The sequence below is a fragment of the Antedon bifida genome, chromosome 5, assembly GCF_963402885.1.
Source record: "Antedon bifida chromosome 5, ecAntBifi1.1, whole genome shotgun sequence".
Taxonomy (NCBI): Eukaryota; Metazoa; Echinodermata; class Crinoidea; order Comatulida; family Antedonidae; genus Antedon; species Antedon bifida.
The window spans coordinates 3,181,838-3,206,606 of NC_136230.1; the positions used below are offsets into that span (position 1 = coordinate 3,181,838).

General features: G+C 34.9%; 4 protein-coding genes across 4 annotated transcripts; 2 read left to right on the forward strand and 2 right to left on the reverse strand.

Moving 5' to 3' along the window:
* Positions 1–647: 647 nt before the first annotated feature.
* On the reverse strand, positions 648–2,422 carry LOC144842897 (protein FAM43A-like). Its single transcript, XM_078699485.1, has one exon. It carries the CDS (start codon positions 2,202–2,204, stop codon positions 1,455–1,457), a length of 750 nt encoding a protein of 249 aa, XP_078555611.1. The 5' UTR covers positions 2,205–2,422; the 3' UTR covers positions 648–1,454.
* Positions 2,423–5,538: 3,116 nt separating this feature from the next.
* On the forward strand, positions 5,539–19,897 carry LOC144842539 (uncharacterized). The gene is made up of 11 exons (XM_078698989.1): positions 5,539–5,917; positions 7,660–9,337; positions 9,524–9,830; positions 9,960–10,041; positions 10,572–10,642; positions 10,757–10,814; positions 10,940–11,086; positions 11,386–11,455; positions 17,972–18,504; positions 18,778–18,839; positions 18,973–19,897. The coding sequence occupies exons 1-10, from the start codon at positions 5,539–5,541 to the stop codon at positions 18,798–18,800; spliced, it is 3,348 nt and encodes a 1,115-aa protein (XP_078555115.1). The 3' UTR covers positions 18,801–18,839; positions 18,973–19,897.
* Positions 11,532–15,618, reverse strand: LOC144842584 (cholinesterase-like). The gene is made up of 4 exons (XM_078699037.1): positions 15,306–15,618; positions 13,403–14,917; positions 12,780–12,970; positions 11,532–12,560 (listed from the first exon to the last, which is right to left on the reverse strand). The coding sequence occupies exons 2-4, from the start codon at positions 14,905–14,907 to the stop codon at positions 12,430–12,432; spliced, it is 1,827 nt and encodes a 608-aa protein (XP_078555163.1). The 5' UTR covers positions 14,908–14,917; positions 15,306–15,618; the 3' UTR covers positions 11,532–12,429.
* LOC144842541 (uncharacterized) lies at positions 16,754–21,930 on the forward strand. Its single transcript, XM_078698991.1, has 3 exons — positions 16,754–16,954; positions 20,401–20,544; positions 21,378–21,930. Exon 3 carries the CDS (start codon positions 21,385–21,387, stop codon positions 21,928–21,930), a length of 546 nt encoding a protein of 181 aa, XP_078555117.1. The 5' UTR covers positions 16,754–16,954; positions 20,401–20,544; positions 21,378–21,384.
* The last annotated feature ends 2,839 nt before the right edge of the window (positions 21,931–24,769 follow it).

The window sequence follows — 24,769 nt, forward strand, 5'->3', positions numbered from 1 at the left end:
CTAAAATGACAGCGAGTTATCTCTTATAATCCTGCTTGTTTTAGAGACAGAATTTTCATGAACAGAGCAATCGGTTCTGTAAGCTCGCTTTCATCTCCATCCAAAGTGCAAATTACGACTTCACATCTACCCTTCACATTTATTATAAAATTAATCATAATAAATAATCATGATTAGGCCAAGGGATGATGGAAAGCCCACCTGAATAAAATGTGAATCGCTGCTGTCTTCCAAAACAAACTCATTTAAGATACAAGATGTCGTTTAGGTATATCCCCGAATACGAAATTCCTTTTATTTGCCCACATTTTAAAACTAATGTTTCAATAAACATTTACCGTATTTATAATTTAGTTGATTATGATATGATGATATGTGACCATATTCACTAAAACAAATAAACGCCTCCCTCGAATACTAAGGCTGTTTACAGTGTACTAATAAACTCCCCTTAAAAACCCTCGCGAACAATAATCGCCCCGGGGCGTTTATTCGAATAAATATGGTATTTATTTCTAATCAATATTCATATCATTTATCAAATCAAAAAAATATTGAATTCATATTTACTGTTTTCAGGTCTGATGTAGGGGCTATCTTAGGAATAACGAGGCATTGCTAAAAGCGAAAGATTGATATCACCAAAGTTATCTTGATCTCATGAGCACCGGTCTTTTATTTGCACACATTTTAAAACTAATCATCATCAATAAACATTTACATTTATAATTTATTTGATTATACAGGTTATGTTGCCATATTCACTAAAAAATAATAAATGCCTCCCTCGAATAAAGGCCTCCCTCGAATAATATAAACTCCCCTTTAAAAACTCTACCGCCGAACAATTCGAATAAAATACGGTATTTATTTCTAGTCAATATTTCTATATAGTTTATCAATGTATATATTGAACTCACACATTGCTGTTATCATGTTTGATATTGTAGGGGTTATTCATATGAATAAAAACCCTGCGTCGCTAAAAGCGAAAGATTGTATCACCAAAGTTATCTTGGTCTCATGAGAACCCCAAATATACAATCAAAATAAACATCGTAACAAGCCATATTATAGCCACACCTCTTCTCCCAGCAGCTCGCATCCGATACAGGGTTTAGTTCAACCATCCAAGGTTCAACATCATTTAGAACGATTCAAGTATGTAATAAAACACAGATTGTTCATTTCTTTAGTCACATTGAGGGGGCGTATTGTTTATTTCAAATTTATACATTTTTTTGTAAAACATTAATGTTAAGCCTGAATCGCAGTTTACGACGTCAATATTAACATGTAAATGACAACATATTGTACACTATATAACCCAAGAAAACTGTCATACATAAAAATCGAAATAATAAAAAATTGTCAGAAATATTCACATAAATTTGTTGTTTGTCGACGTACAAATTATATCATTTTGATCGTAAAAACGTTTGTTCATTGAAAATTCATAAAATGTCTTTATTTTCTTCGTCTAAACTTCGAAAGATGCCAAAATCTTGTTTTGGATCATCTTGACCTGAAGTGTCCGAGCCAGAGTCATTAGTATCAATGTTATTTTCTAATTCTTCCTCCTCTTCGCATAAAGAGTCAAGTTTCGGAGCGTTTCGAGTCTTTTCAATCGGTGGTAAAAAATGCGAGCGCGTATTTAAGCGCCGTCTTAAAGGTACGGACGGAAAGTATGACGTAATGCTACTGTTGATTTGTTCCGTTATCCGTTCTTGGTCGCGTTTTTCACGTTTATAATCTGCAAATGACGAGTTACAATTTTGGTTGACAACGTTATATATCTCCTGCGCTTGTTCTGGTTTGCTGCACACAGCTGCGTGTACACGTAGCTCCACCTGTTTGTGTTTGCGTTCGTGACGATACACCCAACAAAATATTACCTTACGGTTTAAATCAACGCATCTAAAAGGTATCCTATTGATTTGGTATAGTTGCGTCATTGGTTTTCGGTCTCTATTCAACCCTTGTAGTTTCAATCCCGTTGAAGAAATTGTTAATTTTATCTTCGCTGAGTTCTTACCTTGGTTCGTTTTCTTCCATAGTTTTTGTACTTCGTTCTCAGTGCAGCCCTCGCCTTTTCCTAACAATGTCCGTACGTTACCAAGATAACGTATATTGTACGTTGGATCAGCCGGTGTTACGGTAAACTGTTGTTTTTTACGTTTGAACACATTCACCATCACTTCCATATTAATTGATGTCGAACAAATAGGCTTATTATAGAAATGAAAGATCGAGAAACCGGTTCTTAAGATATGAGTAGCTGAAATTGAAATCAACACACACTGCGTTCAATTGAGATACGCTAATTGGAAAGCACTCACGAATGCAAATAAGTTGTGTCGTGTGTGTTGCTTTGCTTGCTCGAATATGCGGCTAATTTAAGCAACCATTCTTTTTAATACTAGCATACATGACGTAGGTAGTTGAAATTAGAAATGAGCACCATGCTGGCGGGCTTCTGAGAAAGTATGCACAGCAGGAGCAGACAGCCGACTACGTGACGTCACAACCAAGAAAAGTATTTATAACAACGCCTATTTCTATACAACCACTACCAGTATGTTTTACTTCATGTTACTTAATGTTTTGTTTTGATATTTTTAATTCGTGGAATGTTATCAATTTAAGGCGTAAGCATTGAAAATGCAGATTTTAAAATGTCTGTTTTTTTCATGTTTGTTGTTAATGTTTGCTGGTATTCATGTTAGGCCTACCTGATTGCTCCTGGAACGTGACCGCATTTCGAGAGCGCTAAAACAATTAAAACAAATATTTACCAAGTTCATTAAATATTTAAATATTGCGCATTCATTGTGAACAGAATGGCAAGGCCTAGACTTAGAAGGGATATGACGAGAAAAGATACTATTATATTATATAATTTTTTAGATATGTCTTTGTTTCGATTAATTTGTAATAATAATGCATCCGACTTAAAAAGGTCTATTGAATTGAAGGAAGTTAATGTAGATACGTACAACAGTCGTAATATCTAGGCTTACTGCACGTTGAATAGGCTTCGGGGTTCGAAATCGGTATTGTGTCCGAAAATCGGAACCATTCTTATTCATGCTATATATTTAAATGTTGTTTTTTTGCATGGTGTGTGTAATTGGGTAGAAATCACAGTGAAATAACACTATCAAGTTATGCAAAAGTTACTGTGATAATTCATAAAATTCTGATTGACTTAAATAATATTAGGCATATAGAGCAAAACCGGGTTTCCGAAAATCGTACTGGTTGCCTTTATAATTTCGTCACCCTTTCATCAAGACTAACAAAAAACTGTAAAAAAAGACACTTTCGCATGCATGTTTTATTGAAGAAAGCATTCAATCGTGTTATTATTTTGGCATATATGGCGTTTGATACCTATACTATATGAACTTGTTTTTCAGACAGAACATCGAAAAACCTCGAAAAATAACTACAGACTTGGGAAATTAAAAGGTCATAATTATAGGTGGCTTAATGTTAAATGTGCTGGTATGATAAATGATCAATTGACAAAATAATTTGAAACAGAGGTGTTCGTGTTCTTTTCTCTGGTTTGCAAAATTCTTTATAGATTCAAGATTCAAGAAATTGTGTTGGTCCACTTTGAAATGGAAATTCAGTTTGCTTGGCACAATTAAGACAATAAAGGCAATACAACTACAGGAAAAATACATCAAATTGCAAAAGGCAATGTTTTAATTTTTATACCTCCATGGTTACAATACTATTTATAGGCCTACAATATGTTAAAATACTGTTAAAAACTGTTAGAAAAACTATTAAAAATGCAGATTGCAAAAACGCCATAGGCCATGTAAAATACTGTTAGAACGATTACAAATTCAAAAAAAAAATTTACAGCAAATCGGAAGTTTAGAATTTTACATGTTAATGCTATTTACAACAAAGGACTTCGTTTCTATATATGGCTTTTGGTAGTCGTAGTCGTAATGCAAAATCTAAAAAAAAAAATTGTAAACGGATGCGTAGAATCTTTCATAATATTTTCAACTTCTTAAGATACACTTCTCGTAAATCAGTGATACGTACTTGTGCAATTTTACGTAATCTCTCAAAATTTTTCTTAACTTTTTCATTATAATTACCACATCCAATGCTGAAAGATAATACTTTGATAAAACAGGACATTTTGTTTAGTTTTCTGAGAAAGATTTTGAAATGCTGGAAATCATAAGAGAGTTAGATTCCCAAACTATATAACCGTGTCCATTATCAGACCCACAGTAGATTTATTAATGCATTCTGATTAGCCATATTGCTATACCTTATTACCATTTGTCAATTATTTTGCTGTTGTTATTTACAATGAGATTGTTATCTTTTCTTAGCTTCAGAAAATGTTAGATTGTGTAAAACTGAACTAAAAGGTGGTGTGTAAATATGACACAAACTTGTTCAATTTCATTCGGTAACAACCAATGCCAATAACTGTGTTGTAATGTTTACATAGAGTATAGTATAGTAACTATAGGCCTATATAAAATAAATACGAAATAATTGTGAAATTTATTTTAGATTACTCGCGGATATGTCGGCAAAGAATCAGTACAAATTTCAATTCAACAAATTTTAGCTATATAATGAGAGTATAGTCATAATTATGTTTTAACCCCACAAACTGCTCCCAACCCCTTTCCAGAGATACTTATAATACTGTGTCCTACTGGTCAATTTGATGGCCAGTTATACCCCTAGCCCAAACAAAAATCTCCACCATCTCCTCAACCCCAACCCCATTTTGAAATGTAGTTTTAAACCTTCCCGGTACAATTGCGGTCATTTTGATACTCCATATGTGAATGCGCTGCTTGCACAGCATTTATTATCAAACATATAAAATATTTAAAATTTGAAGTTTGTAAACAGACAAGGCTCTTAAAATTATAAAAAAACATCAAAAAACATGATAATGAAAAAACACATCAAAAGATACAAAGAGCATACAGAGAGATTCTAATAACAATTTTCATAATGCCTACAATACGGTGAGACACATTTATACTAATCTTATCTAGGTGTTTTACTGTTATATATAGTTATGGAGTTCGGAATAAATGACTTTCTATGTATTATAGATGCGTGCAGTAACAACATTGTATAACGAACAGACAGACAAACGTACCAGCTCTTTCACAGTTAATATATTCCTTTCAGTCAAATGGCTTTGTTGAGCATGTAGCTATAAAATTAGAATATTCGAATAAACCCATGGTTGTCGTGAGGCCAAATAATAAAAAATACATGTTTCTTATCGTCTTTTTATTTGTTAATTTAAATAGTTTTTTTAATTTATCATCTGCCCATAGTTTCATTTTATTCACCGTAAACCATTAGAAATGTCCGCGTACTTCGAACCCGCTTTGCGCGTTGGTTATAATAGTAAAGTGTGCAGAAAAGTGGAAAGAGGAGGAGGGGACGAGAAACATTTTTTTTTAAAACCTGGCCTCATTATAAACGCGCAAATGCACTAGGCCTCATGAGTCATGAACATTAATTGCAATGGCGTCACATGAAGATTCAAGCACGGAGGAAGGCCTAATCCCCGATTCAAGTTTGAGTTTGTCAGAGTGTATCGAGGGTCCATTTATTGGCAGAAAAGTTCGACTTAAGCAATTGTATGATTTACTTAGAAATGGTCATGACGATGGAGTGGCAACAATTTGCATCAGCGGACTTCCAGGTATGGGTAAAACCAGGCTAGCAAAAGAAGCATACCGGCAGATGAAGAACCATGAGTTGCTGTTTGTTGACCTCCGGGAGCTGTCAACGACTGAGAGCATTATTAACGCAGTTTTGCATAAAATTGGTGTACATACAACTGAAATTAATATTGATGTTCTGATTTTGAAGTTAAAAGAATACAGACCAGAGAAAGCTAGTACGTATTACCTATAGGTTGTTGGACTTGAATAGGTACCTGCAACTTATGGTGACACGCCCCTTTTTGATGTCGCCAAAAAAGTGTGACCTGATATTCAGATCGCGCTGAAGGTCCTTTTTTAAAAAAATCTTTAAAATTACTTCTGGTTGGATAATGATGACATTATTGGTACCAAAATGTCAACAGGGAGTTGTTCTACTGCTGGGAATTTTTTTTTTCTTTTTTCTGATGTTTATTTCATGAGTTACAACGATTCAAAAATATACCTCATCAAAACACGTCTTTTTTTCATAAAAAGTGAGTTAGTCCATTATTTTCATGTTTCAGTCCATATACTACATGCTATTACGATTATTTTGACATAAGTTTTGTGTATATTGATAGATGTTACAATGGAATTTTTAGATGTTGAAATTTTGTATTTTTCCACATGTTTACCTAGGCCTAGCATATCATAGGATGTAGTGTTACGCAGGGATGTATCTCCCTGGTTAAAGAATAGGCCTTTGACGGTCTATGTCGACTCCTTTGTATACATAATATTCACTCTAAATCACTCTAAATATGTTTTAAAAAGTAGGAAATAAAATAAAACAATGTTTGATTTATAACATTCAATTATGTTTTGGTACTAAAGTTGTTAGAATACAGCGATTTTAAAAGATTGCAAATAAATATTTTTTATTAATAACAATAACCCGTATGAATATTAGTACGCTAGGTTGTCAGTTTACAATGCGGCCAATCAGAGTGCGTGTTTTTACCCAAGCTGGTGTAGATTTGGGTGTGCAAGTATAGTATGTTTGTGAATATCAATTCGACTGAAAGACAATTTGTAATAATTGTCAGAGGGTAGGGAAAAAGTTGTTATAACGTAAATGGGTTTGGTTGTTGTTGAGAAGAGGTAGATTCATGTTTGGAAAAATAATAAATTTAAATAATAATTTTCAAACAATTTTTAAGAATATTGCACTTCATTGCCACACTTTTTTTTTCTTATGCATTGAAATGCCTATACTGATTTTTTATGAAAAAAAAACATTAAAAAAATTATAAAAAATTACCATGTTGACGAATTTTAATTATTTTTGTGTTATTAAATTTCTATTTTTTTTCTTCATTTTTTGATGTATGACTCGATCTGTTTCAATAAGTTTGAATTTTCATGTTAGGTACCTAACTTGAACAGACTAGGCTACCAGAGGCCGTTTTGATATTTCAATTACCCCCTAGCCTACTAGACAAATACCTTCCCCCACCCAGACAAACCAGTAATATACTGTTAGTGTTAGGGAATATTATTTATAAAATGAAGTTAAAGAAACCACCCCAGTATAACTCAGAAGAGGACAATCATTACATTAGGAGATATACTAACTAATACTTGTCCCTGAGAAGTAGTTTTCATAGTAGTGGTGGGAGGGGGGGTGGGGTGGTGTTGGTGATTGTAGTACAGTGGTAGGTCTTAAGGTTATCCATATAAGAATCTAATTGTCATGGAATGAACTCTATAAAAGAACCGTTTTTTAAAATAAAAATAATAACTCAAACCTTTTCTTTGAGATCTGTCATGACCATGGAGTTATAAATTATTGTTGTACCTCCATTGTCATGACATACAATGTAGCCCACAATATCAACAAGTTAGTCGTTCACCTCGAATGTGAGTCTTAGTAAAATGTTTTAATTGTAAGGTCCTCACAGTAATTAATTATGTAATGGGTTTTTTTTAAATATAGGTAGCGCTGTACTCTTATTGGCTAATGCGCCAAAAGAAGGGGTAAATGATCATGTGTACAAGAACTTTGTTAAACTTATAGAGAGAATTGTCGAATGTGGTAACACCTGTCTAAAGGTTGTGATCACAAACACAATAAAGCTGCCTCGGAAACTTTCACGTTACCAATGTGTAAAGAATATTTCTATAAAGAAACTTGAGTACAAGGATGCAAGAGACATCCTGCAATATTACGCTGGACGAGCTATATCTGATGAAGAAGCAGAAAGACTTGTACACATTTGTGGAAAGTGTCCATTGGCGTTGAAATTAATCGGTAGTCGTATGGCAGACAACACCATCTCACCTAAAAAAATGATTGCGTATTTGGAGAAGCGCCCCGATATGGTATTTGATGGAGATGTCAAATTAGACGACTGCTATATTAACATAATTAACAGCTTACCAGACAACCTAAAGTTCCACATGATTCGACTCGCTACTGTTCCTGGTACTTTTACTAGTCGAGCAGCCATGGCAATTCTTAGTATGAAGAAATCAGAGTTGGTTGATGTAATTAAGCAACTTCAGGATCTCAAAGACAGAAATCTGATTGAAACATCGATAGGTGACCGCTATGAAATGCATCTGCCAATGAGACAATCTCTTCAGGAGATTGGCAAAAAAGACCAATCTGTTATGTGCCAATATGAAGTTGCGGAGCAAGAGTTCATTGGATACTTTCTGCGGAAGCTTATGAAAATTGGAGAACTAAGTGAGTCAAAATACAAGAACGCGATTAAACGAAGGAACAAAGATACAGCTAACTTTCAAGAGCTGCTCAAACTTCTGCCACAACAAAAGAGAAGTGTTACAACTGATGAATGGCGAGTAATATCGACTACTGTGGAGTTGTTTTTTTCAACTAAAGAAAGATTGAAGTTTTTCAAAGCTCAACGTGAACTTGAGTACGAAAGACATAACCTTCTACAGTTTGTTGAAATGTCAGCTTATGAAAGTTTGCAAATGTCAAGAATGAACTATCGATATGAAGAAATTCTACCACTGCTGGAAACAGCTGAAGAGGAACTTCTGAAAACCAAGAAGCCAGAAGAAACACTTCCTACGATTCCATTTGTTGCTAAACTTTTCCAATGGAAACCTGAACAATATTTTGCAGCAAAACATGTAAGTTTTCTCACTGATGCTGAAAAAGAATCATTGATTTTGCTGTACCAACTTTGGGGAAATGTTTGTACCACGTGTTTGAAAGATTTAGATCAAGCTAATGTCAGAATCGGGGTTGCATATGATCTCTTGAAAGAACTAGATCTGCAGAATACCAATACAGCTCGATTCTACAGCACTATGGCAGATCTTATATTGACCAAATCTCGGCTTCAGCAAAGTAATGCTTTATGCAAAGAAAGCGAGGTGAAAAAAGCGCTAAATTTGTACCGCAAGGCATACGAATTAAGAGTGGCTCTCACCCAATCAGAACATCACCCTGATATTCCAGTTTACCTTGCAAATATTGGTTCATGTTATTATCAGCTGGAAGATAGCAAAAACGCTATTGAATATTACAAAAGGTCCTTAAATGTAGACAGCCATTTAGAGGATAATATGGATATTGATAATGAAGAGGCCTACCTGAAGACTTTGAGAAATCTAGCACTAGCATATCGAGACGAAAACAGGTAGCTTAAATCAGTTTTACTTTAAAAATCATGTGATACATAAACAAATTCTCTGTGGGAATTCTGTGGCCGTTTTTACCAATCACTTTAACTGAAATATTTATTTGGTTTTGCTAATTTTTAATTTTAGGAGTAAGGGTTTCCAAGCAAGCTGAAAATCATATACTGTATTCTTTTTCTGCACAGATATGAAAAGGCTATTGACTATGCAGAAAAGTGTGCGAGTAGGCGTAGGAAGTTGCTAGGCATTCATACAGACACAGCACGTACATACTACCTATTAGGTCTGTTCTACTATGAACGCAACCACAGAGGTGATATGCGGAGTGCAGAGGAGAATTTCAATGAGGCACTCGAGATTGAAGTGCAGCTGTGGAGGCAGGGCAAGCCTCATTCAGTGGATTGGGGAAATTTAAAGAGCAGAATACAAGAGCTCCTTGCAAGAACTAAACAAAAAATGAAATATTCAGAATATTATAAACCACGCTTCGATGTATGTAGATATTTTTAGTCTTACACAATTTTACCAATCTGTTAAATAACATTTATATATTCCACGTTAAACTGCTTTTAATTTTATTCATAATTGTTGTTGTTGATATGGATTTCTTTTATTTTTTAGATCGCGGAGAAAGAATCAACTCAAAAACCTAAAGAAACAGTTATTTCTGATAACGATAACAACTCCACGACAGAATCTTCAGGTGAGTGGCCTTTTAAAAACATAGGTTTGTCGAAGCTGGCTGATTATTCTCGCTGATACTGTAATATGCTTACATGTCTTATTGTTATGCTAAATGAGCTGCACTCATAATTTTATACGGTATACATAACGATACTTTTATTTTAACATAAACAATTACGGGCAGTATGGTGACTATAGTAGTGTAGTAGTGTGTTTTGGAGTGTAGTTGTCGCTTGGTGGTTATGATGCTTGGCTACCACTCCAAGGGTTCAAGTCCCGTCATGTCAGGATTTTTTTAAAGACAAAATTACAACTCCACTCCAAAAGTCTTGTGTATATGTTTGTCTTGTGAACCTCTGAGGGTCCCTAATGATCAGCAATTGCTAGATTGATCACCCTCATTAAATATGGTGTAAACAAAAACAAACAGCGCCCCGTAATTTCCATTCGATTCGGTGGATTTTTTATTCACCACTATTGCTGAGTTCAGAGTTTAAAAAAAATATTTTGCCTTTAAAATAATAAAAAAAAACCCGTTATATTTCACAGATGAGTCAGTAGATGAGATAAAGAATCCGACATATACACATCATGCTTATAAACAAGAACGTCGTAATGTTGTACGTTAAACATTTTTTTATTCTTACTTTCATTAATTTGACCCTTGACCCGATGTATTACAACTGCTTTTATTTCACTTCCGAACTGTAAAGAAGATTGTATTTTTTTTTTAGATCGCGGAGAAATCACAAAACCCGACTAGAACAGTTATTTCTGATGCCGATTCTTTTGGTGAGTCGTAGTCTAGACCTAGACTTATATGTCTTAATAATATTCTCACATATTTTACATTATTTGCACGATTTCCGAGTAGTGTTTTGCATTTGAAATAGATGATAATTTTTTTTATTTTACAGTAGATGAAAGCAACATGTTGCAAAATGTGGAAGACATAAAGAGCAAACACCACAGTAATTCAACAGCCTCCGATGAGGGCGACACAATGTCTGTTGCATCCAGGGACACTGGTATTTCAAGCAATGCTTCTTCTAATAAACTACAAGGTACTTTTCTTTAATTGATTTTCTTATGCGATTCCTTCCTTCACCAATCCCCTTATCATTCACAAACACTAACTTTTTGAGGAATAGTTAGGAATATATTAGACTATAAGATAGTATAGCTTAGGCCTAATGATACTTCATGATGGAAAATTTCTTAAGAAGCAGTAAAGATTATTTATAATAGGGTTGATGGGGACCTCTTTGTCCAATTGAACATAAATAGGTAAAAGTTCCTTGTCACAAATCAAATTATCTAATAACATGTAATTTTTTGTCTTTGTATACTTGCTGCGAGATAGTGTCGAGTAGGCCTACGAGTATAAGAGAGAGCGATGGTCAAAGAAAGCCAGATGATACTGACTATACTCCGTAAGAAATTTTCTTTTGTAAAGACAAACAAACAAGTATAAAAAGTATAACCTCTTTACATTACACAGTATAACAGTATACAGACAATTATTTTAATTATACCAAATCAAATATTACAAAATTATATTTTTATATCATATTCTGTAATAATAACGACCCTTATGCTTTATTATAATAAATTAAAGTTTAAAACCATGCAGTAAATAGAAAAGTTGAGGAGGATGAAGGAGGGGCAATCGAATGCCAAATAAAGGCGGTCACGGGAAGTGAATTCATTTTACATTTTCTTAATACAGAGAGCGCTCTACATACTCTTTCTGTTACGATGACAGCATTCATTTTGTTTTAAATAAATTAAATTTACAATAAAAAGTAAAAAATAAATAACATACATTCATGCTACCATTTATGAAACAGAAAAAAAACAACTTGCGATCAATTTAAGCGCATGGATTACAGAATCAATATTCATAAAGTAAAGCACATGTAAACTATTTTAAAAATGAAAGTAGTATGATGCATGCAACATTAAATATTATTTAACTTTTTTAGCTTTACTGATAAAGACATACGACGCTAGTAATTAACACGTTATAGTAATTTACTAATAAGCTAAATGAAAACGCTAGCATTTAAAAAAAAAGTTCTTTCTAGTTTGAATCTTTGTAGTTAATGTCAATTTCTTCTTAAGATTATTATTAAGCAACTGTACATTTGCCGGTCCTCATAGTATGAAATGAAATGTTGCTGTACAACCATCACATTCGGAATTTGATTCCACTTAACAAGGGAAGCTTGAGTTATTTTGAATGTACTGTATAACTTCGGCTTATTGAATTCTTTTGGAAATCCGATCGATGCACTTTCAGAGCTACTGATCGAAAAAGGTTTTTTGTCGAGAGGAACGGAGCCAAACAAACCAGCCTACAGTTGTATTTCAATATGCAGTTAATCAGATTGGTAGGCTTGCCAATCTATGAGCCATCGCACGTGTTGACTTTGTTATTAACATAGGTGTCAAACGCAGCCTTCCAGTTGACCATATAAAAGCTTCTCCAATCCTTAAACTCTGCTTTCCATTGACTTTCTGCTTCGTCGATGTCACCTAAAAACAAAACAAACAAAAATGTTAATGAGACAACGGTCAGGATCATTGTCTAGTCCATTTATATCATATGATGTCGAGATTATGATGTCTTTTTAACAAGATGGACACTCGCATGGTAAGCCTTCAAACCTTCCACAATTTCCTCATTGGAAATCTTGAATGCGCCGATTGGAAGTGTTGGCATACGTATTAGTTGTCTTTGTATATGGACCTTACCTGTCTTTGCTTGTAAGTCCGGCAAGTATTTGTCCCAAAACATACACTGACTGGCCCTTGGTCCATTCCCCACGACAGTTTTCTGAGTGGTAACTAAGGACGCATTCAGAACCAGATACTCAAGATTTTGAGCCGTGTGAAGCGGCCATCTTAGTTCCTCCATGTCGTCATTTTGCTTGATATTTGGATTTCTAAATAGTACAAATACAATAGATTATAATCAGGATGAATTTAGTGTTGTAGGTGCTACTAAAACCCACCGGATACCCCCGGGGAACCAACGGACCTACCGGAGCATGAATAACAAATCTTGCTACCAGAGAGCAGCCACCTTCTAATAAAGTAGCTCAAAACGTGTGCCAGAGCCATAATCTTATCATTGGGGAGGCCGTCATCACGGTGGTACACTTGTAAGCAGGTTTGATTGTATAAGCATAGACCTATAAATATGAGGATGGTACATGTCGACGGAACGCTTCTAATGTAATTCAGTTTGAAACACTCCAAATACAAAAGAACAGAATATGCGCTCTTACGTCATTCGCCGTCACCAATAATGACGTTTGGTTGACGTCATATCACCGTAAGGTGTCCATGTTTAGGTTTTAAAGTACTGTACTTACCCGGTTCTTGCAAAATTAGCGTAGTAAGTCATCATTTGTCGGCTTAATTGTTTGTCTTCATCGCTAAACCCGTTCTCTGTGTGAAGAGGAAGTCCAAAGAAGTAGGCAATTTCGTCGCCGTGTAAAACTCCCATCCAATCTGGAAATGGGTGGTTCGAGGCACGTTGAGTGAATCTGTAGTAATACACATCTAGCTCGAATTCAGCATAGGCTTTGGCAAAATGAAAAGTTGGACAGACGAACTTGTTATCGCCGGCAGCCTGGTCAATAGCATCTCGAAAACTAGCGTCGTTGTTTGGTTTAAGCCAATCCGTGTATTGGAATTCAATGGCGTCATGAGCAAAGCTGTTCTTATTTGGCCAGCAATATTCAATCGCTTCTCTAAACTGTGACTTGTCTAACAGACTTTCGGTGTCTTTGCTGTAGCCTGGCACTTCGTAAATTAGAAAAAAATTGGCTTCGTTTGTATTACTCCCGATTATGATCTCGCATGGTTTAAACGCTTTCTTTTGCAGTGTTGCCTGAGGAGTCTCGACAATAAACAGACCATCGACAACAGGAACGAAGGCAAAGTTTAAAAATTCAGTCGTTACCCACATACTGTTCAGTATTTCCTCTGCATCTTTGGTTTGCAAACATTGTACCATTTCATCGGCGGTAAAAGAACGACCACTGTTACTTTCGGTACACGATAGTTGCTCGGCCAACAGAGTACCTCTTCTGAGTGCTTCTGGCTTGGTGTAATGCGCCCAGGGAGCGTTTGCAGACGCGCTCTGCATAATGGCGCGCTTAAACAGATTCCGACTAACAGGCGACAACAGATGGAAACTAACACTCGCAGAACCTGCACTCTCTGAAAACAGCGTCACCTCATTAGGGTTGCCACCAAATAATGCAATGTTTTCTTGAACCCATTGTAGCGCGAGCGCTTGATCGCGCAAACCAGCATTTCCAGGTGCCCTCTCGCCCATTGCTAAGAAACCAAGAGCTCCAAGTCGATAGTTCATTGATACCACGATCAGGTTTTCTTCAGCAGCAAGAGTTTTACCATCGTATACATCAAGCGAAGAAACGCCACTGAAATAGCTTCCACCGTATATCCACACCATTACTGCTGAATTACGTGGTCGAGGATAAGGTGCCCATACGTTTAAGTTCAAACAATCTTCACTCACGGGCACGTTTGGGTTCCACATCTCCGTGCCTGGAAATCCGGGGAAAGTGTCATCTGGTAGCTGCATACAACCATGACCGTATTCGGTTGCGTTAAACGTTGTCTTCCAATGTTCCTTTGGTACCGGTGGTTTAAAGCGTCGGTTACCTATTGGCGGTTCTGCATAAGGTATTCCGAGAAACGCGTCAACATCTTTGTTAAACACATTCATGCGTTTACCTCGAACCTTCCCTTGTACAACTTTTACAACGATGTCTTCGCCAGCAGATACCACACAGAACACACTGAATGGTATAACCAGCAACAACCAACAGCGTATAAACTGCATCATAGAAATAATGCTGAAATTAAAAAAACAAAAATATTATACGTATATAGGTATATAGCGATTTTTTAAATCCCGTGAAAATAGTAAGGTCGTTAAGGAAAACAGCGCACAGCTAACCTATTGTCATTAGAAAAAAACCGTATATAATGGAAGGATTAAGTTAATAACTTGGTATTTTATATAGAATTATGAGTCTCTTGCAAAAACGGTATACTTTCAATGACGTTTCTAAAATTCTGAGATTGGCATGCTGTGCACTAACTGGATGTCCATTCTTTTCGTAAATACTGTTATCTAGACTATAGTATAAGAACTGGTAGTAAAGGCAAAATATTAGGAACTTCCGTAATACCAACAGTGGAGAAACCCACGCAACTTATACCACCTACTGACCTACCTACCTGCTAAGGCCTTATAAGGACACTTTCCGTTGCTGTTGTAGCTGACACCAAACTGCAAGTGCCAGCTCTTACCTTTCCAATAGCATACCATTACAATCGATGATAAGGACGCGTTCCCAGCAACGTTACCTCTAGAAGAACTTACAATAAGACCTGCTTGATTACATTCGGAATCGACTTATCGAAATTGTTCGTAGCCTAGACTGTGTAAGACCTATGTAGCATGCAGAGACCATACAAGAAGATTCCGACCCCACGATGCAGCGATGCATGGACTTGACGTGCGAATCAATAGTGTCTAATGACATGCTTCAATGACCTCGTATAGAATAATGCTTAATGTTCATTGTTTGTCGGGACGATATCGATGATCAATTTAATTTAGAATACGTGTGGCTAGATATCGATACGTAACAGAAATTGTCAATAGCGCCATCAAGGATACTCAATCTTGTAGAGTGTATTATCTAGAATCGATTGAACGCTAAATTGATCACCTACTATTTTACGAATATGTACAGTTGTCAGAAGTTTAGAAATGGGAGTTTGGGGGTGGGGGTGTTGGTGGTGTCAGCTATTTTTCTGTTCCTGTTGCCAGTTGGTTGAAGCTCGGTTCCCACGCATACGCAACGCAATCGACGTAGGAACAACGTGGTTAGTTATGACCAATCACAAGCGACAGAATCGTACAATACCTGCCCCGGAGGATGACAAATAATATGTCTTATTTGTCATCCGCCAGGGCCGCAATAAACGGCTATGTACAGTGGAATCGTAAAATACCTGCCCTGATGGAAGGGAGGATGGCAAAATATAAATGTTTTATTTCATCCGTCAGCGCAGGTAAACGGCTATGTACAGTGTGGAATACAATACATGCAAATATTTGGTACACTTTAATTTCATGTGAAATTAAATTAGCCTATATAGCTGTGGGATGGTCTGAGAAAATGATACTGTATATAATAATAATAATAATACATATAATAAGTATATATATATATATTTCGGTATTTTTTATTCATCAAAAAGTCATATACATAAAACAGTTCATGGCAGTATAAACTGAATTGCGAACTGAGTAGTTAAATACATTATACAAAATATACAGAATTAAACAAAATGAGCAATATGAGGATTAATACAATAGTTCAGTTACGGTACATAGTCAATTATTTAGTAGAAAAATATCTTTAAAAATATATAATGTTTAAATATTCTAAAAAAAGATTGACTGCTATGAATAGCGATGTGCGAGTAATAAATACTACATGGCCGGACCGCAAGTAAAATACGATACATAATATGATGACGTAGTAGATATCTACAATAGTTCAGTTACGGTACATAGTCAATTAATTAGTAGAAAAATATCTTTAAAAATATATAATGTTTAAGTATTCTAAAAATAGATTGACTGCTATAATAGCGATGTGCGAGTAATAAATACTACATGGCCGGACCGCAAGTAAAATACGATACATAATATGATGATGTAGTAGATATCTAGGCATGCGTAGAAATCCCGGATTGGAGTAGAGGTTTAGATCTTTGAGCTTTGCGGTTTGGCGTTTCATAGTCAAATCTTCTCCATTGTCTCATCGCTGTTGTTCACAATAGAATGAAAGCGGTCTTAAATTAACAAAGTAGTACAGTATATAGGTTTTGGTGCTATACAGGTGGTTGTATGGTACGTACTTTGTTTTACTAATAGATTAATATTCAGGGACATATCGAAATCAAGTGAAGTTATAAGATTAAACAATTGTTTCAGTATACGTTGTAAGTTACATGATACAGCATATATCTCTATGCATACAGACAGTAAGTGGTTATTATACGGTATTACGCAGTCCTGTATTACTATTAGGCCTCCTAAAGCAAAGGCCTATACAGTATAACAGAAACCTACAATCATATTCTAATCTAAGCCTATAATAAGTCAGCTGTCAAGGCTATCCAGCCCACATTTAGTCAAAATGGCAAAATGCTGTAATGCCAAAATATGTATGGATGGGCCTTTAACTGTATGTACTGTATATAGATAATAGAATAGTCTAACAGTACCGAATATGCGCTGCTCTTTCTCAATGCCTAAAATAACGTCTATGGATTTTCCATACTGTGAATCATCAACAATGGGTAAGTGTTGTGTGGAACTGATAACCACGTGATAACCTACAACCACTACAATAAATAGGCTTATTGCACAATTACTGTACGAAAATAACGCGTTATAAAGAAACAAGATGATGGATGTCTCTTCGTCTTATATTTTTTATGCAGCAAAAACAATTCATCTGCCCACAAAATACTCTAGAAATAAAACGTACGGTTGGGCGGCGTCTATCTATTGAAAAATGTTTTTTACCTAAGTTACATTTAAAACACTCTGTTGCTTTACTACAGGTAACACTAGTCGGTCGTAATTTGAACAATTAATGTTTTTTTCTATATTTAATCTCGAATTTCCCTGCAAGAATACATTTTCCCTATCCAATTCACAACGTAACAAATTAAAGTATTGTAAATATTCTTACTAAAATAAAAATTAGGCATATGCTGTAATACACTGTTAGGTCTATAGTGTTTATGTAGAGTATAACAATAACATTAGTGTTTTATGTAGATATTGTTGCCTTATCATGCAATTCATTCTTCTTCAGCCTCGAAATGGCAAGTCGAGAAGACAAACTCAGTGATTTACTACTCGACTTTTCTAAACTTTATTCTGGAGGTGGTAAATACAAACGGTTAAAGTGTCTATTATTCAATACACTAAATCTTGACACATTGACAGATAGCATAGTAGCATTGGAATTGTTGGTAAATCTGAGAGAACGTGGTAATATCTCATGTAATGATGTGGAGATTTTGTTAGAGATAGCTAACTTGACAGGGCTGGATGCTGCCATAAAGCTGGTTGAAAAATATAAGCGAAATACCGCTGGATATAATGCCACCAGAGGTGAAAGGTTAACACTGTATCGTAGAAAACTGTTTGAGTGTCTTAGAGAAGTTGGAGGAGCCGAGTTACTTTCAATTGCTGCATTTTATAGTAAAGATTCCAGGGATTATAAAGATATCTGGGATTTTGTGTTCTTTCTGGAGGTAGAGACACGATTGGATAGTACACCAGAGAAAACTGAAAAATTTGCTAAATTACTCAACCAGAGAGCTGCGGAAAAATTAACAAAAGGTAAAATTGTACTTCAATAATATTTAATAATGTTTTTAAAAAAAATACTAACATTCATGGCTTTTATAATGTCTGTAGCCCACATATTGTACTTTTTTCATCATTATTTCATCATTAGGCCCACTTTTTTTTCAAAACTCGGACATTAATATATATAATTGCTTATACAATCTTGATGGTATTACATTTACCATATCATTGAATTACAAGTATAATATTTCATATGTGTAAAACGTTTATAAACAAAATCTTACATTGTGTTATAAACCACAGAATATGCAGATACTTACCAGTGACTGGTGTGCCACAGAACATTCCATCGTCTTCTACACCAGGTATATACCAATTACTCCTTTGCACTCCGTATACTAGGCCTACTGGATAACATTCTCAAATTAGGCGTGGTATATTGTATTTAAACAGCATAAATCGGTTCAAACGTATAATATTAAAATGTTGTATTTACAGAAGTTCCTCCGAGTACTGGCAACGAAAATTCAAAACCATATACATCGTCGTGGGAAAAACACGATAATATAAATTTACTGAAATTTATCAAGTGCGTTGCTCTAACAGACATAGAGAACACTGATGATGCATTCGAACTCCTTGAGTTGCTTACAGGTCCTGGAATAATTGGCCCATCAAATGTTGATGTTTTGATGGAAACCGTTGTAATCGAGGAAAGGATAACACAATTGATACCGACCTTTCCTGGATTCAGTAACATAACAATCGACAATAAACGACAAAAGTTGATCAAATTTGGGCGTGGGATAAGTAAAGATGAACATCCGACATTGCAAAATTATATGGACTGAAGACTAAGAAGTTAAACGATGTTTGGGAGTTGATGTTAAAACTAGAAAATAAAGAATTATTCGATGGAGAAATTACAGAATTCGTTCAAAATCTTAAGCAAAATAAAATGAAAAAACATGCAACTACATTATTGGAATAGAAACTGAAGAACAAAATGAAGGAATAATGTTGTAAAGAAACCCTTATCACACTTCTGCAATAATATGTCATGATTTTACCAACTTTTTACTATTAATGTTGATTTTATAAGCTACACACTCATCACGAAAATTAGCAAAATTCATGAACGTAAAAAGGCATGTTTATTGAAAATTGGGGGCCATTCATTTTGTAAGATATTTTGTAGTTTAAGGTTTATTCAAAAGTGTTTTACCAATAAAGTTAAGCTAAATAAATAAAGCAGCTAAGAAGTGCGTTTTTAAGAATGTTGTGTACATAACATACAAATAAAAAATGAATTAACCAAAAGTAGCAATGTTTGATTGTTAATGTTCATTGTTTGTCGGGACTATATCGATGATTTAATTTAGAATATCGATACAGAAATTGTCAATAGCGCCATCAAGGATTCTCAATCTCTCGAATCGATTGAATGCTAAAATGACCTACATTTTACGAAGTATGTATAGTTGTGAGAAGTTTAGAAATCTTACGTGACAGTTGGGGTGGTCATTTTTCTGTTCCTGTTGCCAGTTAGTTAAAGTTCGGTTCCCACTAATACGCAACGCAAACGATGTAGCAACGTGGTGAGTGTAGCCTACACTTTGCGTCAAAGCCGATGTAGCGATTGCCGCCTTAGTATGCCTATTTTGTTCAGAATAAAAGACTACAGCAAACACAATTAATTATTTTTTACTTTTTATTATATTTTGTTATTGTGGTAGCACTGTAATGCTTTATTTAGTTATTATATCTACTCAGTTTTGATTCGCAACATACAAATCGATGTGCTATGGCGTGTCATACGTTAGTATAATTGAACTTTCCGGAAATCGTTTGGCGTTTCATAGTATGCTTGATCGTCTCCATTGTCTCTTGGCATAGAATGAAAGCGGTCTTAAATCAACAAATTAGTATATAGGTTTTGGTGCTGCAGGTGGTTGCATGACGTTACGTACCTCGTTTTACTAATGGATTATTATCCAGGGACATATCGAAATCAAGTCAAGTTATAAGATTAAACAATTGTTTCAGTATAAATTGTGTAAGTTACATACAGTAAGTATTATTACGTAGTAGGCCTATATATTCAAACCTAGTTGTAAGCTCATAATAAGTCACTAAGCCGTCAAGGCTTATAATCATATCCAGCCCAAATTTAGTCAACATGCCAATAATGCTGTAGTGCCAAAATGTATGGGCCTTCCGTGTGTTCTTTATTCATTAATTTAGGCCTAACTGTTTATGGCATAGAACATGAAACATACATATAGGCCTAATGCCGATTACGGCTGCTATTTCTCAATGCCTAAAATAACGTCTAGGTGGATTTTCCAAACTGTCTGTGAATCATCAACAATGGGTGTGGGGAACTGATAACCATTTGATAACCTATACAACCGCTACAAATAGGCTTATTTGCACAGCTACTGTACGAAATAATATAACGGGTTATAAAGAACCAAGATGATGTCTTATATTATTATGCAGCAGAAACAAATCATCTGCCAACAAAATATTCTAAAAATAAACCGTACGGTTGGGCGGCGTCCATCTATTAAAAAAATTTTCTTTTTCTGCATAAGTTACACTTAAACAGTAACACTAATCGGTCGTAATTTGAACAATTAATTTTTTTTTCTATATTTAATCTCGAATTTCCCTGCAAGAATACATTTTACCATCCGATTCACAACGTAACAAATTAAAGTTATTGTAAATATTCTTATCAAAATAAAGATTAGGCATATGCTGTCTGTTGGCCTCCATAAAATCACTGTCAATACGCTGTTAGGTCTCAGTCCATAGTGTTATAAGTACAGTATAACAATAAAATATTTAGTGTTTTATGTAGACATTGTTGCCTTATCATGCAATTTATTCTTCTTCAGCCTCGAAATGGCAAGTCGAGAAGACAAACTCAGTGATTTACTACACGACTTTTCTAAACTTTATTCTGGAGGTGGTAAATACAAATGGTTAAAGTGTCTATTATTCAATGCACTATCACTTTCCACGTTGAAATTTAGCACATCGGCATTGGAATTGTTGCGAAATCTGAGAGAAGGTAGTAATATCTCATGTAATAATGTGGAGATTTTGTTAGAGATAGCTAACTTGACAGGGCTGGATGCTGCCATAAAGCTGGTTGAAAAGTATAAGCAAAACACCACTGGGTATAACGCCATTAGTGGCAAAAGGGTAATAACCTTGTATCGTAGAAAACTTTTTGAGTGTCTTAGAGATGTTGGAGGATCCGAGTTACCTTCAATTGCTGCATTCTATAGTGAAGATTCCAGTGATCATAAAGATATCTGGGATTTTGTGTTCTTTTTGGAGGTAGACAAACGACTGGATAATACACCAGAGAAAACTAAAAGATTTGCGAAATTACTCAACCAGACAGCTGCGGAAAAATTAAAAGGTAAAATTGTACAACGATAATATAAGAATGTTAAAAAAATACTAACATTCATGGCTTTTATATAATGTCTGTAGCCCACATATTGTACTTTTGTGAGATATACAAATTCAATTCAAATCACTAGATTTGAACTCGTCACTACGGACGAGTTAGGTTATCCGCAGAGCAAACGCCACGTGCACGTCATACGTTAGAATATTGCGCGCAGTATAGCGATTATGCCATTGAAAAAATGTTAGTGCGCTCTCTATTTCACGTCACGTCTAAGTATATACGGTATACACTATATACTGTATACGTACTACATACAGTGCAGAATAGGTGAAAATAAGTGACCAACGTTATTGACGCTTTTGTACATGATGACGTCATCACAATTTTAAAAACCGTATATCATGCGAAAGATAATTGATTGGCCTAGACAATATAAACAAGTGGGGGAAAATGGAATACGGATAAGTGGAGATGCGCTCTATTAAATGTGATGAGCTATGACGAAAGAGACAAAAATCCGCTATTTTTTTTCGAGTGGCCATACGATGACGTCACTATGTCCAGTTAGCCATATCGATGCATGATTCATGTACAACTCATCAACTTCCAGAATATGTAAAAAAAAGAAAAGTTCATCATGTAGTTTAGAATCTATGACTGTTTAAAAAAAGTAATAATTTTCACGACTTTTTGAACTTTTTCATAAAAAACGCGCGCAAATTATCCAATTCGACGTGCTCGTATGACGTGATTTTAAGTCGAAATTGTTTAAAAAGTTAGTAAAATTACTAGGAAAGGCTGGAAAAACATAAATCACGCATAAAAAAATAATTTTAGTGCTACATGCCAATTTTAATCCATAGAAAGTTTGCGCTTGATATAACTTAAAATTTCACCAAGTTTCATTAAAAAATACTATTTGGTTTTTTATCTATCATCAATCATTGAAATTCATAAAATCGCGCGTAAGTCACATTGAGCAACTCTAAAATCATAAAACGAAGTTTCTTGCACATCTACAGTTAGAGGTCAATCTTCTGACAAAGTTATATAATCTAATGTTGACAAGTATTAGAGATACGCTGCGAACAAAATTCCGGGAAAGAAAGAAGAATAAAGAAAAACTAGATTTGAACTCGTCACTACGGACGAGTTAGGTTATCCGCAGCGCAAACGCCACGTGCACGTCATACGTTAGAATATTGCGCACAGTATAACGATTATGCCATTGAAAAAATGTTAGTGCGCTCTCTATTTTATTTTCACGTCTAAGTATATACAGTATACACTATATACTGTTTACGTACTACATACAGTTCAGAATAGGTGAAAATAAGTGGCCAAAGTTATTGACGCTTTTGGACATGATGACGTCATCACAATTTTGAAAACGGTATATCATGCGAAAGATAATTGATTGGCCTAGACAATATAAAAAAATGGGGAGAAATGGAATACGGATAAGTGGAGATGCGCTCTATTAAATGTGATGAACTATGACGAAAGAGACAAAAATCCGCTATTTTATATTCGAGTGGCCATACGATGACATCACTATGTCCAGTTAGCCATATCGATGCATGATTCTATATCTACAACTCATCAACTTCCATAATATGTAATACAAAATAAACTTCATCATGTAGTTTAGAATCTATGACTGTTTAAAAAAAGGCATAATTTTGACGAATTTTTGAACTTTTTCATCAAAAACGCACGCAAATTATCCAATTCCACGTGCTCGTATGACGTAATTTTAAGTCAAAATTGTTTAAAAGTTGGTAAAATTACTAGAAAAGGCTGAAAAAACATAAATCACGCGAAAAAATTATATTTTTGCGCTACATGCGCACGCGCGCGTACAATTATTGCGCGTGCGTAGGAATTTTTGAAATGCTCAAAATGACATTAAACGCGTAGAAAGTTGATTAGAAGTTGATTTTTCGCATTTTGAAATTTTAAACGCGCGTGCGCGCGTAACTTTCTGTGAAACATGCCATTTTTAATCCATAGAAAGTTTGCCCTTGATATGACTTAAATGTTCACCAAGTGTCATTACAAAATGACTTTTGGTTTTTAGTCTATGTTAAATACGCAAAATTTATAAAATCGCGCGTAGCTTACGCTGCGCGACTCTAAAGTAAAAAAACGAACTGTCCTGCACTTCTACAGATAGAGGTAAATCTTCTGACAAAGTTATACGATGTAATGTTAATGAGAATTTGAGATACACGTGACACAAAATTCTGGGAAAGAAAGAAGAATAACATAGAAAAACTAGATTTGAACTCGTCACTTTGACGAGTTCGGGTTATCCGCGCAAACGCAACATGCACATACTTAACTATATGAACCTCGACAATTATTATGCCATTCCATGACATGAAATAAATATGTTTACAGTGCTGAATTGTACCTATTATGTAGCACTAGCATACACCATATTACAGTATTTTACAGAATAAACTGTATATGTTATATACAGTGTAGCATAGACAAAATTACGAGGCCCATCTTTTAAATCCAATTATTAACACGATGACATCATCAAATTGACAAATAAAGATAACAATTTTAGAAGATAATTATCTAAATAATTACATTAAAACAAATTTGAAGAATTTTGGGCACGTAAAAGTGAGATGCGCTCTCGTTTAAACGCAATGAACTTTTATGCAAGAGATGAAAATATGACTTTTTGAATTCAACTGGCCATATGATGACGTCACAACATCTGATTGGCAAAATATTCACATCAATTTGTATCTACAATTCAATAGCTTCCAGAAAACATTTTAATCATGATTATCACTTTTTATTCTGACAAGCTATAACAGATTAAAATTTACTGTAAAAATGAAAATA